The 16,810-nt window shown below is 60.4% G+C and overlaps 1 protein-coding gene across 2 annotated transcripts in view; it reads right to left on the bottom strand.

Annotated features, from left to right (window-relative positions):
* Positions 1-332: 332 nt before the first annotated feature.
* The window catches only part of BDKRB2 (bradykinin receptor B2), a 21,859-nt gene continuing 5,381 nt past the window's right edge, over positions 333-16,810 (bottom strand). Inside the window, exons 1-3 of one of the 2 annotated variants that reach the window (XM_054715743.1) lie at positions 11,897-12,080; positions 4,299-4,415; positions 333-1,442 (exon numbers count right to left, since the gene is read on the bottom strand). In XM_054715743.1, coding sequence (XP_054571718.1) covers positions 335-1,442; positions 4,299-4,415; positions 11,897-11,997 — 1,326 coding nt within the window. In that variant the 5' untranslated portion in view covers positions 11,998-12,080 and the 3' untranslated portion in view covers positions 333-334. Of the gene's footprint in view, positions 1,443-4,298; positions 4,416-11,896; positions 12,081-16,810 lie in introns of those variants that run through there. The other variant, XM_008154790.3, reaches the window with a different exon arrangement.

Below are 16,810 nucleotides of genomic sequence, written 5' to 3'. Positions count from 1 at the left end.
CGGGCACCGGTTCTCCGGGAGCCCCGAGCTGTCACGCTGGGGCAGGGAGGAGAGCTCAGGCACCCCTGTCCTGGCCCCGGGCCCCTCCACTCCCGGGAAGGAGCAGACGGGCCCAGGGGTGCAGCGAGGAAGAACGGTAATGCCGTCGTGTGCACGGAGGCCTGCGGGTGGGTGGGGTCGCCCATCCTGACAGCTGCGCTCCCTGCGGGGCCGCCAGGACACCGGCCCGCTGCCCGGCTCACGGCGGGCGAGGTGGCTGCCACCCGCAAGGCACATCCCGGAGGAGCAACTGTCCGAGACCCTCCCCCACTCACGGCGGCCCCGGCGGCCTCGCTCACTGGCTGCTCCCCACCCAGCGTGGCAGCTTGTGGATCTGCCGCTCCACGGAGATGGAGGTGCGCAGCGTGCCCATGGAGCTCTCGGTCGGGCTGGGCTGGGCCGCGCAGCCGCCGCGCCGGCACAGGCGCTGGTACACCTCCCGGCACTTCTTGCGGAAGCGCTTGCCCACGATGGCGTACACCAGCGGGTTGAGGCAGCTGTTGCTGTAGGCCACGTAGGAGGAGATCTGCGTGAAGACGTCCACCACGTGCTCGTCCCGGCAGCCGGAGAGGACGCCCAGGCGCAGCAGCGTGTCCAGGAAGGTGCTGACCTGGAAGGGCAGCCAGCAGACCACGAACAGCAGCAGCACGGCCAGCACCAGCACCGTGGCCCGCCGCTCCGTCTGGATCTCCTTGAACTTCTGCATCTCGTTGTGGCGGAGCACCCGCATGATCCGCGCGGTGCAGAAGCCGATGACGCCCAGCGGCAGGAGGAAGCCCACCAGGTTCAGGAGCAGGTTGGTGAACACCTCCCAGGTGCGCGACGGGTAGGTGATGACGCAGGCCGTGACGTTGTAGCCCTCGTCCCGGTAGTCCTTCATGGTGCGGAAGGCCAGCATGGGGGAGCTGAGGAGCAGCGCGCACCCCCAGATCACCAGGCTGTAGAGCTTGGCGCAGCGCACGCCGCGCAGCCGGCCCGCGGACATGGTCTTCACCAGGGCCAGGTAGCGGTCGATGCTCACCAGCATGAGGAAGCAGATGCTGCTGTACAGGTTCATGTAGGCCAGGGTGTTCACCACGCGGCACAGCGCCTCCCCGAAGAGCCAGTCGAAGTTGTTGGCGATGGTGACGGCCCAGAAGGGCAGCCCGCAGGCCAGGATCAGGTCGGCCGCGGCCAGGTTGCTCAGGTAGATCTCGGCCACGGTGCAGCGGCTCTGGTGCAGGCCGAAGACGCCGAGCACGAAGACGTTCTCGAGCAGCGCCAGCACGAACAGGACCCAGAGGAAGGGCGCCTGGATGCTGTTGAGCCAGCCCCACAGCTCCTCGTGCACGCAGCCGCCGCCCTGCGCGGGGGTCCCGTTGGCCGGCAGCACGGCTTGCGAGGTGATGTTGAGCATGTCAGCGCTGGAAGAAAGGAGAGGGGGGGCGGTTACACCTCCAGGTCACAGGAGGGAGGAGGGACGATGGACGCAGGAGGAGGGGCAGTCCTCGGACAGCTTGCGGAAGGCGGAAGGCGCAGTCTGGGGTGAATGGGGCCCTCTCTGCCGCCGACCATGCTCAGACTCCCGGGCCTCGGGGGCGCCTCCCGCCTAAACGGACGGCCCCTGTTCCTGGTCTCGCGGCTCCGAGGGGATGTTTCCTGGGCCAGCATCCATCCCCAGCACCAACCATCATGAGGCCTGGACCGGGGCCTCCGTGGAGCTTCCGTGATGGGAGGATCCGGAGCACATTCCTTCCGTATTGCGTGGGCCCTTCCCAGAGGCCGGTCACCGCTCAGCCTCGCGTGGTCTGGCCACAGGTAATTAGTTTATTAGAACAGAAACATGATATCATGCCAGACAGGGGGAGTCCAGCCGGGCTCAGACCACAGCCCCTCTGCCCGCCCTTTCTCCTGGTAGAGGGGACATCAGGTTGCCGTTCCTCCATCAGCGCTGATAGTGACCGGAGCTTACGTAACAGAGAGGGAGGGCAGGGGGTGGGGGCCAGACGGTCCTCCCGGGTTCAAATCCTGGCTCATTCACTAGCTGTGTGACCTTGGGTAAGTGGATTAACCTCTCTGAATCTCAACGACCTACCATTGTGGACCTTCCTGAGCTTCCAGTTTGTGCTCTTTGCCTTGCACGGCTGTTGCAAGATTCGAATGCAAGCGTGGGCACGAGGACCCGCTGGGAAGCTGAACACACAGCCCAGAGGGCAGGACTAATGAGGCCTGTGCCTACTGCCCCGGGGTGGGGAGGGAAGGCAGAAGGAGAGGGGCTTTTCCTGGGCGGGTGATTGCTGGGCAGGCTCAGGGGGAGGCCTTGAGCAACAGATCCTGGGAAAGAGCTTGCTGGTTGGCTCTGGGATTCCCAGAAAAAGTCCCTCTGCTTCCCGGACTGGAGACCTGTGATTGACACTCATCATGCACCTCCCCTTTCCACGAGTCTGGAGTGTCTTCTCTGAGCCATGCCCTGCCCCGGCTGTAGGAGCCCAGAGGGGATCGGATGAGTGCCCAGGGGCGGGACGAGGGGCATGGGACACAGCACGGGGGCAGGGGAGCAGGTTGGAGGTGACTCTGAAGCTGGGTGTCGGGGGATGAGGAAGGAGACAGGAAGGAGAGAGGCCAGGCCAGGCCGAGGCCAGAGGGGGAGCCGCTGGCATGTTCTGGAAGGCAGACTAGCTGTTAGAGGTGGGAAGAGGCGAGCGAGGGGGCCACAGCGGGCGCTGAGGAAGGGAGGGGGCGGGACATGCGCCCTGGGGAGACTGTCCCTGCGGTTTTCATAGCCCGACAATGTGTTGGTACGCCTCCTTCAAGGGGGGTCCAGTTTCTCTCTCCGTGAGGGCACAGGACTCAGACCGGCTTCCCAGCCCTGGTGGCAGAGGTGGGACAGTGCGTGGCACCAGAGACCCATCCTCGCGACAGGGCCAGAGCTAGAACACTGGGAGCCAGCTGTGATGGTAAGAAATATCAGCCATGCTCTGTGAGCCACGATGGTTTTGTTCTGGTTAGAGGAGGCGCATTCTAGCCTGGACCGGGGAGCTCACCTGGACATGCACCCTGTCCTCCCCATCTGTCCTCATCCGGGACCTGCCTATGTTCAAGGAAACCAGAAACCAGAGCCTCCAGCCCTTTGAAGACCCCCCCACCCCCGGCCTTGCATACCCACAGGCCTTTGCAAATCCCCATTCCCTGTAAACTGCCCATGTGGCACACCCTTTGCCTCCTTCCCTCTGGAATCTCTGTCCTTCTACCCAATAGAAGCAGCTGCTTATGGGGGGGCGGGGGGGGGGGGATGCAGAGCAGATGTCTGTGGATGACCTGCTGCTCCCATGCTGCCCGCAGGATTGGGATAAACGCTCAGAATGATTCAACCCTGTCTCTGCTGAATTGGCTCGAGTAGTGGATTGTCCGGTTCCACGTGGACGCAGTGGCTCACCCCGGGAACACCGGCCGTTCAGCCTTCCGGCTGAGGCCCCGACGTCAGGGAGCAGGGACGAGGGTCACCGGGTCCTTACATTCCTGCCCTGGGCAAACAGGCAGGCTCCCGGGGGGACAGCCCCTCGGTCCAGCCGTGGCCCATCCCTGCAGCTACGGGGACCTGCCTCCCCAGCAGCCCCACAGGGAGTGGGCTCCCCAGGCCCAGCTCAGACATGGGTCCCCCAGAGGCTACTTGTGAGCGCTCCACAGACAGGCCTCAGCCAGCAGGGGGGCCCTGGCCGGGCGGGCTCGGGGAAGCTGCAGGACGGTCAGGAGGTGGCCTGGAGGGCGTCTGTGGGAGTCAGCTACAGGCCCCGGCCAAGAAGGCCCTCTCCCCTTCAGGACTGACCCTCCTTTTTTGCTGCTTCTACTCGGGACAGATTCCCCCATGTCCTCTCTCTCGAGGGTCCTGGCCTTCCGCCAGATGCCAGCCAGGTGCTGGCCACATCCCGTCTCCATGGCGACCTGGCGCATCTCCTTGGGACTCCTGGGTGTTGACTTTAGTTTCACCATCTTCATGTCCAAGTTCATCCAGGATAGCTCACGCATGACCCCCAGAAATGGGTCCTTTTCCTGCACACCCCTGCCCTCACCCCACAGAGCCGCCCACTGACCCCCCACCCCCGCAGGCCCAGGGGGAGGCGATCCCCGGCCTCCCAGCCCCGGGAGGGGTTCCTTTGGCTTTTGCAACACCTGTTGCTTCCCCTGAGGTCCAGGAGAGGAGGGCTGCCCTGTCCGGCCCTGAGCGTCCCCCAGGGGCACCCCGCCCCCGGGGAATGGGAGTGGAGGGGTCGCTGACTCACCTGAAGAAGGCCGTGGTGGGCACCGGGTCGTCATGGACAGACAGGAAAACGGGCCTCTTCCAGGGAGAGAACATTTGGGCTCCGAGCGGGACGTGAGCGAGGCCTCGCCTGTGCCGACTGGAAGAGAAAGAGGGGTAAGTGGCAGGCGGGGGACCCGAACACACACGCACACTCCCTGAGGCGGGAGCCGGGCTCCTCCCCGCAGCAGGTCTGCCCCGCGCTGGGTGCGGGGACGAGGAAGCCCAGCGCCTGGAGAAGCGGATATTACTCAATCGTCATTGAACAGTCCATGATCTAAAGGCCCCAGCACAGCACGCAGCACGGGCCCAGGGGACGCGGCGGTGATGACGGGACCCGAGGGTGGCGGAGTGGACGGTGACGGCGGCACTGGGTGCGAGGAGGATGTCTGGGCGGGAGGAGCCCCAGCAGAGGCCCGGCAGGAAGAAGCCGGTGTGGATGCTGCCGGGCCCGTGGCTGCGGGAGTCGGGATTGCAGTGGGTGGGAGGGGACAGCGTGGACGCAGGGAGACCCGGGAGTGGGCGCAGCCCTTCCTTGAGGCCCAGGTGGGGGGGCCCAGGAGGAGGCTTCCAGGGGCGTTTAGAGACGAACTGACATGCCCGGTGCCAGGTTGGAAACGGAGGGGCTGGGCAGGAGGGGGAGGAGGTGCCCAGCCCCCGCCCTGTCCCCCAGGGGCTGCCCTCTCCTGGGAAGGGGAGACGGGGTGGCTGACGTGGAGACACAGGATCAGGCGCTCAGACCTGGCCCTTCGGGTGTGAGGTGCTCTGTGCAGGTGCAACAGGTGTGGCAGGTGCGGCAGGTGCGACAGGTGTGGCAGGTGGGCAGGTGGGCAGGTGCGGGTGTGAGTTGTGCGCAGGGCAGGGCCTGGCGTGCACGCAGGCTCACCTGGATGTGACGGGGGTGAATTAGACGGGAACTCTGACGGAACGAGGCGCTTAGAGTGTGAGGAGGGAGGTGGGTGCAGAGGTGGGTTCAACCTGTGGCTGCCGCCACCACGTGCCTCACCTGCGTCCCAGTCACAGGTGTAAGCCCTTCTGCCCAGTGGGGCTCCCGGGGCCAGAGCCTGTCTCTGCCCCCCCGTTTGGCCGCACCCCGGGAGGGAGGCACGCCGCACACCGGCCCCACCGAGGAGGACAGGGGTGCAGAGAGGTGCGGCCTCCTGCCCCGAGCCCCTGCTGGCAAACCTGGAGGGGGGCTTCACCCCCTCCCGGGGCCACACCTGGGGCTCTCGCCAGGATCCCGCGGGGCCGTGTGCAGAGCTGGGCGGTGTGCAGAGCTGGGTGCAAGGGCGCACGTGCGTGTGCACGGGTGTACCCCGATCTGCCGCCCCCCTTCAGCCCTCCTCGGCGAGGGGTCTGCGAACGCGCACAGCTGTCCTAGCTCAGCTGTGGGAGGAGGCGATAAGGCCGTGGAAATTGGTTCAGGAAATGGGGACTCGTCAGAAACAGAAAGCCCGGTTGGCACGCAGGAAGTGAGGGAACGCAGTCAGTGGGCTCTCGTTAACGTCGGCAGGAGCCCCCAGCCGGGCCGAGGTCACGCCTGGGAGTGGACGGACGCCTGAGAGCCGCGTCCTGATCCCCGAGGAGGCGGCCCCGGAGGGAGAGGCCGGCAGGTGTCACCGTTCGGGGGGCCGGGCTGCCCCCGGAGAGGAAGTGCTCGGGGTCAGGTGCTGTGGTCACTCATTCCTCAGTGACGGTGACTGAGTGTTTTGGGTGCTGAGGTCCAGGGGGCGGAGGGAAGCCAGGCCTCCCGGCCCCCCTGGGGCTCCCCTCTGGCCCACGGGCCTCAGCTGCTGGCAGGGCCTCCCGTCCCCTCGAGGACAGTGACACTGCTCTGGAGCCACAGGAGCCCAGGGCTCCCCACGGGGTGGACCTGGCGGGGGGACCCCAGATTTGGGGAATCAGCCGAGCTGGCCCCTACTTGCTTGCGAATGGCTGCAAACATGGCTCTCGTTTTCAAAGCAGAGGTGAGGCCTTCAGTTCCCAGCTGCCCAGAGGCCGGAGGGGTGAGGACCCGGGGAAGTGGGAGGCGGAGGCCATTCTAGGGTTTCTCTGTGTCTGTTTGGAGGTATGTGCGTGCATGCGTGCATGTGCGTGTGTGCGCGTGTGTGTATATGTGCATGTGCGTGTTTGTGCATGTGCGTGTGTGCATGCCTGCCTGCCTGCGTGGGTGCCCTGGGGCAGGACCTCTGTGGGAGCTGCTGAGGCCACGCTCCCTGCAGACCCTGTAGGGCCACTGGGCTTCCCCTGGGGTTTGGCCAGTGGGGGCCCGGCCGGAGGCTGAGGGAGGGAGGAGAGTGAGGAGGGCCGCTGCCTCTCAGCCCCCTCCCTGGGGCCTCCAGGGCTGGCTGTCAGGGTCCTTGTCGGGCTGGTGAGGCCACCTCTTGCGAGCTCAGGCCTCAGGCGGGAGGGAGTGTGGGCGGAGTGGGACCTGGGCTGCCCGCCCGCTGTCTGCACCTGCCAGCAGGCCCTCTGTGACCACCGGCCACAGGACCCAGGGTGCCTCTCTTTCCTCCTGGGACCCTGACTCGTGCATCCTGGGATTATCAGGTCAGGTGTAGGAGAAGCATTTAAAGGAATTTGGCGGGGGAGCGTGGCGTGGCGTGGCGTGGCGGGCACACGGGCACAGTGGGGTGACGGTGGTCGGGAGGGGGGCCTGTGTGTGTGACCCTGAGTGAGCCCCTTTGTCCCCCCTGGCTCTCCGCACCCACCGGGCCTGGGCAGGCCCTGGCCGGAGCCCTGGCCGGGGTGGGCGTGGGGAGGCGGTGGCCCCAGCCGGTCCTCCCTCTCATTTTTCAAGCCGATGCTTTGGAAGGAACTCACAGCTGCTGACTCACTGCACACCACCTCCCTCGGAATTCTGTCCAAGAAGCTCACTTAAACACGCTTCCCTCCGCGGGCTCACATAAACACGGGGCCGCGGAGCTGTCTCATGGCTCCGGACCCTTTCCCAACGCCTCCCAGGATAAATGTTTTCCTGCCTGCGTGGGTGCGCGGGGCAGGACCTCCGTGGAGAGCTGCTGAGGGCTGCCCCTGGTCAGGCCGCGCCCCGCGGACCCTGCGGGGGCCCCACTGGGCTCTCTGCCACCTGGCTTCCCGTGGGGGTTGGCCAGTGGGGGCTGCTCTAAAACCCCTCTCTGTGGGTGGCCACAAGGGTGACCCTCAGGCCACAGCGAGTACAGGTGGGGCAGGGAGGGGCCCCGGTCCCGGATCAGCCTCAGGAGGGGGAGTGCGGCCTCCGCGCAGCTCCCCGGGGTCCTTGGCTCTGCAAACAGACCTGAGCTGCCTGGGGAGGGGGCGGGTCCTGGGACGTGAGCTCGGGTCCCGGAACCGAGAGCTTGGGCTCCGTTCCACCTCCCACACGCGTGGGCCCTCCAGCATTTGGACACCAGGAGCCTGGGGTGTTGGAAACATTTGCAGGGGGGCACGGGGGGACCTCCGGGCAGAGCCACTCACTCACCTGCTTTCCCCACCAGAGGTCAGAGCAGCCTCCCCGACCTGCTCCCCTCAGTACCCCGGGCCCCTCGTCCCCTGTCCCTCGTCCCTGTGCATTGTGGGTAGGCTACTCCGTTCAGTGTGTTTTGTGTCTTGTCCCGGCTTTGGGTTCTGTAGTTTTAATGAATGAGCAACTTTATCTGACACCCTGACACCACTCCTTCCCCTTAAAAAAAAAAAAAACGTCTCCCCTTTGGGTTTAAAAGATAACATGACCTCATTAAAGAGCATTTAAACATATTAAAATCTCCCAGAGTTCTGCCCTGGCCGATGTAGCACAGTGGTTAGTCGGCTCTGGTCCAGGTCAGAGGTGACTGGGGTCGGGGGGCACTTCCAGGCCTGGAGCGGCTGAGGGCCGAGCGCGAGGGGCCGTCGTAAGGGCAGGGAAGGGTGGGGTTCCTGTCCAGGCACTGTCCTCTTCCTCTCGCCTGAGGGCTGTCCCTGGCCACCCTGCCAGGACCCTGGGTAGCCACCTGGGAAGCTCTGGACACTTGCATCAGTTCCCTCATAGATGGGGACGCCGAGGCCCAGAGAGGTGGCCATTCTCCCAGGACACGGCCAGCGCGTGGCAGAGCCCCGCCTTGAGCCCAGGTCCTGGAATCCTGGTACCCAGACCCCCTGCTTTTTTTTCATTTTATCATCCTACACCTGCCCCCATCCCGTGCGGAAGACAGAGCCGTGTGCTAACATCCGGCTATAAACGTGGTTATACCCCAAGCGCCATGCCCGCCGCCCATGCCAGGCCGAGGTGGGCATCACTGAAACCCTCAGAGCCTCTGCCTTGGGTGGATGGCAAAGATGTCCTCTTCCCGCTTTCCTGCATGCCCCAGGGTTTCTGTCCCAAGCAAGTAAATAATTTAGAAGGAGGAGGATGTAGAAATTCTTGTGCCCAGCTGGCATTGCTCAGTGGTTGAGCGTCGATCTATGAACCAGGACGTTATGGTTCGATTCCTGGACCAGTCAGGGCACATGCCTGGGTTGTGGGCTCGATCCCCAGCAGGGGGCGTGCAGGAGGCAGCCAATCAATGATTCTCATCATTGATGTTTCTCTTTCTCTCCCTCTCCCTTCCTCTCTGAAATCAATAAAAATATCAAAAAAAAAAACAAACAAACAAAAAAAAACAACAACAATAAAAAAAAATGTTCTTGCAAGGAGCAAAAGCCAAAGTCACGGGTCCAGCGGGAGTGCTTGCCAGACAAGAGGCCGCTGGGGACCCGCAGGCCTGGGTGTGCTGAAGAGCGCGCGCCCCAGCCGCAGATGCCCCGCTCCCTGGAGGGCGGGGGGCCGGGGGAGGCACGGGCCCTGCTGGGGTGGGAGGAGAGGGCAGCCGGCCAGGGGCCTCCGCCAAGCTGGCGGCCGGCCCGGCTTCTCGGCCACACGCAAGTGTGTGCCGTGACCTCTGGTCACCCAGCCTGGTTTACACAACAGGGGAAGACACAATAAACGGAGACTCTGAGCCAGCTGCAGAGCAAAACAAGCCGTGGGGCCAGAAATGTTTGGCACCTAAGACTCCTCACAAGATGCCCTCGGCTCTGAAGGGACCTCTCCCACTGCCTGCTCGCCTCTGGGGGTGGCCTTCCTGCCCGTCCGTCCGTCCATCCATCCATCCATCCATCCGTCTATCCATCCATCCATCCATCCATCCATCCATCCATCCATCCATCCATCCATCCATCCATCTATTCATCCATCCATCCATCCATCCATCCACCCACCCACATGTCCGTCCGTCCGTCCGTCCATCCATCCATCCATCCATCCATCCATCCATCCATCCATCCATCCATCCATCCAATTAGCGTATATTCCCCTTTGCCATGCTCACTGTGAGGCAGAGCAGGAAAGAGCACAGACGTGGCGGGCTGGACACAACGAATTGGGCCATCAAGCCACATCCTAGTGCCGTCATTAAGGGCCATCTCTACTGTCACCTCCTCTGGGGAGCCTTCCCTGACCTCTCGGCTAGCAGAGATCCCTCCCTCGTCTGAGACTCTCTAGCAAAGAGGTGGAAGGAGTATTGTCTGAGCTTCAGAGCCCCGGTGCCAGGCCTGCCTCCATCACTGAGTTCCAGGTGGGGCCCGGATAAAGGCCTCGACATCTCGGGGCCGTCACTGGGAGAAGGAGCAGTTGTCACAGCTGGTGCTGGAGACCTTTGCCCGAGCAGGTCCCTGGAGAGAAAACACGCTGCACGGGGAAGCAGCGAGCTCCCGTCCTGAGAAGCACGCGAGCAGAAGCAATGGGATTGGCGTGCTGTGTTTCCCGGGGTTCATGTCCTCTCTCACCGGCACCCAGAGACTCTTAAGATGGGCGGAATGCGTCTTAGCACGTTCCCCTTCATGGGGAGTGGCTCAGCCTCCCTGCCCTGCGCCCCGAAAGCTCCAAGGATCCCAGGTCCCGGCCCCACCCGGTCAGGCCTGCCCGAGTCAAAGCCACAGTCAAGTCAAAGCAGCCCCGTGGCCACGGCCTCTGCCCAGCTCTGCCGCGGAAGGTGAGCTGGTTGGGATCCAGGGAGTCATCCTTCTGATTCCAGAGCTCTCGGTTCTGCCCACACTCTGCCTTTTCCAGGAAGCGGGGGGGGGGGGGGGGGCGCGCGTGTGTCTGAGAGCTGACCTGCCCAGGGACGGGCCGGACTCTCCAGGACCGGAGAAGCGGAGGCCCTGAGTCCCAGCACAGGGGCCCACAGCATGCCTGGACCGGGAGCCCCGCAGGGCGGGCCCTGGCTGGGTGGCTGGGGCAGGCGCCTCAGCCGCTGGGCAAAATGGAGTTCATCTTTTCTGTGAAGGAAGGGGGTGCGGGGAGGGGGGGCTGGGGACGGAGGGCGAGGTGACTGTCCTTCCTGGGCCTGTTATGTCTATTGTACAGACCAGGGGTCAGAGAGCGATTCATCCAAGGTCACAGACTCCTAAATGGGGACCCGTGTGATCACCAAGCATAAACACACACAGACACACACACACAGATACACACACAAACACACACAGATACACACACACAGATACACAGACAGACATACACACAGAGACACAGTCATAGACACACACAGACGCAGACACACAGACACCAGACACACACACAGACACAGACACACAGACACACCGACACCAGACACACAGAGACACACACACAGACACACACAGAGACACACACACACACACACACACATGCATGCACACACACGCACATGCACACACACACACACACACACGTTTCTTTTCTCTACTCCCACCCCGGTTGCCACAGTGTTGGTCCCTCGGGCACAGGCGAGGTCCTTACTCTTCTGAGGACCCGGCCCAGCGAAGCTGCTCATTGCATGGCCGCTGGATCGCGTGCGCTTTGCAGTAGTGAGCTCCCCGTCACCGGAAGTGTTCAAATAGAGTCTGGGCTATGTTTCTGGTGAATTTGGACCAAGATTCCTTAAATCCTCCGGATTTAAGGCCTAGGCCTCTATGTGGCTGCCCACCTCACCCCTCAGCCTTCCTGGTTCGGGACACAAATACTGAGTTCCTCTGATGCAAAGGCACCGGAGATGCCGACTGCCTGTCAGGAGCCCTACAGACCCGAGAACCCCTCACTCCCGGGCAGCACTGCACGAGGGTTACTGGGCGGGGCCCCTCCCTTTTCAGGTTGGAAAGTGAAGTTCCGAAGGTCCCTGAGCCAGCAGGCCAGCCCGCTGTGCAGCGCAGGGTTGGCCTCAGCCCAGGTGTGTATGGAGGCCCCCTCCTACCCTCCCCCCTCCCCCCGCCTTCCTCCGGCTGGGGCAGGAGAGCTGTGCCCTGCAGAGGACCCCGCTGCCGCCCCGCGGGCACAGGGCTCTGAGGCCTTCACGGACCTGCCTGGGGTGCAGGGCCCGGGGAGATGGTTTCTGTGCGAAGGCAGGTGGGGTCCCGCTTCCTGAGCGGGGGTGGAGGAGAACTGGCTTGCTCGGGCTTGCTGAGCTCCTGCCTTTCAGTTTGGGGACCAGAAACAAAAGCCTCGGAGGGGCCCACTTGGCCCGCCGTGACTCAGTGCCAGGCAGAGGCCGTGCCAAGCTGCTCCCCTTCCCACGGGCTCTGCTGGAAGCGGGGAGCTGGGAAAGGGCCCCTCACCTCTCGGAGCCTCCGTTTCCTAGCGGCGAAATGGGTAGATGGTTCGCAGGTGCCCGATCAACGTCAGGGATCATTACAATTAGTAGGAGCCTGTGGCCCATGAGACGCCAGCTCCGGGCTCCAGCCTCTGGCTGCCCAGCCCGGTTCCTGCCGGAGCCCACGGGACCCAGACAACAGGAAAACCATCTGGTCAGCAAGCGCTACGGGCCGGAACAGCCCGCGGAGCCCGCGGCGGCTGCCAGGCGTCCTCTCTGAAGAGGGTCGGACGGGGGAGGGTGGAGTGCCCCCCAAGACTGTCTCCAGAAAATTCAATTTTTGGATAATTCCCTGAAGCAAATCAAGGACCTCAAAAACAAAACAAAACAACAACAACAACAAAAACACCCGCCACTTCCTTTTTGGCTGGTCTTTCTGAAAAGAATCCACAGGACAGGGGAATGCGGAGAGCCGCTTAGCATCTCGTAGATGAGGGGAATAAGAAAGCCCGAAATGTTTGCAGCCAGGGAACTGGTTGCATACGTGGGAAATGACGCTCCAAAGAATTCGCCAAAAGGCGGAGAACACGTCTGGTACCGCGTCAAGTGAAAAAAAGCCGGGCACCAAGCTACAGGGAGGACGAGGCAGGGAAAACTCCGGAAGGCAGCCTGCCCGAGGACTGCTCTCACCGGTCGCCTCGAGCCTGGGAGGCGGGGGCTTTTCGTTGTTCTTTTTTTTTAATTCTTTGCAGTGGCCTCCGATTTTCCTATGACGAGCACGGATTACTTTTGTAATAAAAATGTGTACATAAGCCAAGTGTTTTCTCCGATTTTTCGAGAACAGGGAATGAAATATGGGCTCGTTTATGTAAGAACGGTAATCAGCCAACTCCTGCGCCAAGAAAGGGCTTGCTTACAGGAAAAACCGGTAAATATTTGCACAATCCTGTTTTCATTTCAGGGGAAACGCTGAAGTATTTATGAATATTTCTGCAGTGGTGTTCTGTTTTACCGGACCACCCGGGCCCTGCGCAGGTGGACTCAGCGGGGGAAAGCAGAGGGAGCTGGGGGAGGGGCGGGTTCCCGCGGGGCTGCAGACGCCACGCCTGGTCCCAGGGTTCGAGCTGGATGTGGGGGTCCCCGTGAAACCAAGGAAGGGGCAGAAGCCAACCCGCCGTGGCCCGGCTTCGGTCCCCGAGAGGTTTTCCTGATGGTGACAGAGACGACAGGTTGGAGCCCTTTCCCCTGGGAGCACCGTTCTGCTGCCCCCCTCACGAAGGGCCACTCAGGGACACCCCTGTTTCTCTGCTGAGCCTGCCGGTGCCCCTGTTGGGGTCTGAAGTCTCTGCTGCTGCAGAAACCCCGAAGCCGGCTGGTGTTTCTTCCTTCGTCTGATGCCTGCCGCTTTCCCCGCCCCCCACCTCTGGTTTATCCAGCCGCCTCCCTGGCCACCCAGTCAGGCCTGCTGCGTAACAAAAGAGCCTGGGTGAGCCATCACACGGGGCCGTTCAGATCCCGGTGCTGCCATTGGTTAACAACGTGACTTTGAGGGGCACCTCCCTGAGGTCTCCCCACCTGTAGGACAGGGAGCATTATTGCCAGCTTGCAGGTGGTGGCCAGGACCCCGAGAGACCCCTCTCCCCCTGGCTCCCAGGATCTCGCTAGCCCTCAGATCCCTTCCCTGCCTCAGGATTAACGGTCACCTCCACTCTCCCCAAACCCACAAACTGTTCTGTGGGGTGACTGCCCCGGGTGACCCCAGGCCCTCAGCCACCACAGTCCAAACAGGCTCTTGGAAAAATCCCCAGGCCACTTGCAAGGAATGTCCCAGTGCCTGATGTTTATCTCACGTTTAAACCCATTGCCGGGGGCACACGAGGCGTCCATCGGGCAGTGAGCTCAGGCTCCCGCAGCATCTCCAGCCCCAGCCCCTCCTGCTCCCTCCGCAGCAGCCAGGCTGCTCTCCGCACCGGCCTGAGCACCCTCAGGAGTCCCAGCTACACCGTAACCTGTCGGGCAGGTGCAGTGTCCTCCTGGGAAGACCCAGCCCAGGTCCCAGGCCAGCTCAGCCTCCGACTCCCTGTCTCACCCTGGAGCCAATGTCCTCGACTCTCACGTGGGAACACCACCCTGCCTAGCTGGTTGGTCAGAGGGTACTTGGGCAGTTTCGGGTGGCACAGCTGCCCAGAGGTGAGGCTGAGCTAGACTTCTGTGTGCACTGGGCAGTCCCGCGCCCTGTCCACCCCACTGCACCCCCTCCCTATTTGGACCCACCCTCGCTTTCCCTGGTCCTTCAGGAGAAAAAACTCGAAACCTGCCCACAAAGACAATTTGGACGTGGACGTTCTAGATGTGTCACAAGCTGGCCATGGGGACATGCAGGCTGCAGAGAGGCTGTGTGTGTGTGTGTGTGTATGTGTGTGTGTGTGTATACACATTAGGGGCCCAGTGCACTAAATTTGTGCACGGGTAGGGTCCCTAGGCCTGGCCTGCGATCAGGGCCCATCGGGGCCTTCCGGCTGCCAGCAGGGGCCTTCCTTCGTTCTGCACCACCCCCTGGTGGTCAGCGCACGTCACAGCGAGCAATTGAACTCCCAGTCTCCTGGTCAAACTCCCGAGGGGAAAATTTGCATATTAGGCTTTTATATATTTAGATGGGTGCTGTGTCTGCATGTGTGTATGGGGTATGTGTATGTATGTGCATTGATGTATATGTGTGTATGCACGTATGTATGGGTGTGTGTATATGTGTGTGTATTTATATGTGTGAGCCTGTGTGCTCAGCACCTTTGGCCGTTCAGTTTGTCCTGTTTCATGCTGGCTTTTCCTTTCTTTTTTCAGGAGAGTCCGGCCCTCCCTCCTGGTTTCAGGTGCACTGCTGGATGTCCCTGCTCCAGGCCTGGGAGCTGTTCCGTCTTTAAGGCACTCTGCAGCCCATGTTATAGTCTGACCCCCAGAGTCGGCTGTGCGGAGGGGCTGCCTTTCTCTTCCCTGCTGCGGGATTTTCTTTTCTGGCCTGGGCAGGAGTGTTAGCTCTATGCTACCCGCCTTTATGTAGCTGAGGCATCTTCTGCTCGGGGACACAGGACACACCCAGGAAATTGGGGCCAGGAGGAAAGGAGACCTTTCTGGGGCTGATGGAGCCTCCCCCCCACAGCATGCCCATGAAAAGGCTGGGATGCTGGGCTCAACTGTGGCTGCCCGGGGCACTTGACCATCGAGTAAAGTGGCCGCCCGGAGCTCTCTGTCCAGCATCTGATTGTAGTTCTCTGCGCAGCACACATCGCTTTCTGGTACTCCCTTCATCTCCCCTAGCATCAGAGAGCCAGCTCTCGGTTTTTCCTTAGATGGACTACTGATTCTAATTAATCATTTTGTTTTGTCATCACTCTTCTTTCTTCTACCTCTTTTTCTTTTATTCTTTTTTCTACTATTTTTGTCTATTATTTAGCTTTTTAAATTGAAAATTTTATTTATTTATTGGCCATCTTTGTTGTTTGATGATGATGATGATGATGATGATAATAATAATAATAATAAATGAATGCTATGAGTTGTCCTATGAGTACAACTTTGGCTGCCTCCCATGAATTTGATTTGTAGCATTCTCATAGTCAATCACTTCTCAAATATCTATAATTTCAGTTTTGATGATCTCTGATGGAAGAGTTGTGAGGAAGATTGTTTTCTAAAATTTTCAAGTGGTTTGTGATGTTTAGTTTCTATGTTTGATATTTTCTATAGTAATGTCAGATAATGCAGCCTGTAAGAATTTTACATTTGGAACTTACTGAGGTTTTATATATTCTTTAGCATGTATATTCCTTGTGAAGTACAAAGTAATATAATCTTATCTAATAAAGAAGGAATATGCAAATTGACCATCATGCCGTCACAAAGATGGTGGCACCCATAGCCACAAGATGGTGGCACCCAGTCCTTTCAGCCCCACCAGAGTCCCCTAGTCCTTTCAGCCTCGCTGGAGGGGTGGCAGGCACACGATGTGGCCGGACTCGCCCTCAGCCCCCAGCTGCCCAGGGCCGGCCCGAGGTGCAGGCAAGCCTCGGATGGCAGCTGCCCAGCCACCCAGGGCTGCCCAAGGCTCAGGTAACCAGGGCCGGCCGAGGCTCAGGTAACCAGGGTCAGCCGAGGCTTACACTGCCAGCAGTGGCAGCAGCAGAGGTGTGATGGGGGCGTCACCTTTCCCTGATCACCAGGTCACCTCCCGCTCCTGAGGGCTCCCAGACTGTGAGAGGGGGCAGGCTGGCTGAGAGACCCCTCCTCCAATGCATGAATTTTCATGCACCGGGCCTATAGTTTATCATAAATGTAAACCTTCTCTTCTAAGGGTTATCTTTCAAATTTTAACAAACGTGTTAAAACTTTTATCTACCTATTAGCATCAACAGTGGAAAAATAGCTATTTTTCTGGGTAAGATAAATCTTTAGCACACTTTTCCTTCCTTCCAACCTCCTCCTTCCCACTTTCAGATTTAATTACAATACTGAGAAATTTTAGTTCCAGGTTATTGCCTAATTTCTTTTTTTTAAATATATTTTATTGATTTTTTACAGAGAGGAAGAGAGAGGGATAGAGAGTTAGAAACATCGATCAGCTGCCTCTTGCACACCCCCAACTGGGGATGTGCCCGCAACCAAGGTACATGCTCTTGACCGGAATCGAACCTGGGACCCTTGAGTCTGCAGGCCGACTCTCTATCCACTGAGCCAAACCGGTTTCGGCTATTGCCTAATTTATCATGTCTTTTCTATTTTAACTATCCTTTCTAAACAGTCATTAACCTTCATGATCACATTACAACCCATTTGTTAGCCATACCTTAGAATTCAACTGGTTTCATTGATCACCCTAATTTTTTCTGTAACACGTCTCTTTCTTGAATTATTTGATGGGCATAAATTTGAGTTTGGCTGGAAA

This window comes from Eptesicus fuscus, chromosome 5 (assembly GCF_027574615.1).
Source record: "Eptesicus fuscus isolate TK198812 chromosome 5, DD_ASM_mEF_20220401, whole genome shotgun sequence".
In the NCBI taxonomy this organism is placed as follows: domain Eukaryota; kingdom Metazoa; phylum Chordata; class Mammalia; order Chiroptera; family Vespertilionidae; genus Eptesicus; species Eptesicus fuscus.
This window is presented reverse-complemented; position numbering and strand designations above follow the sequence as displayed.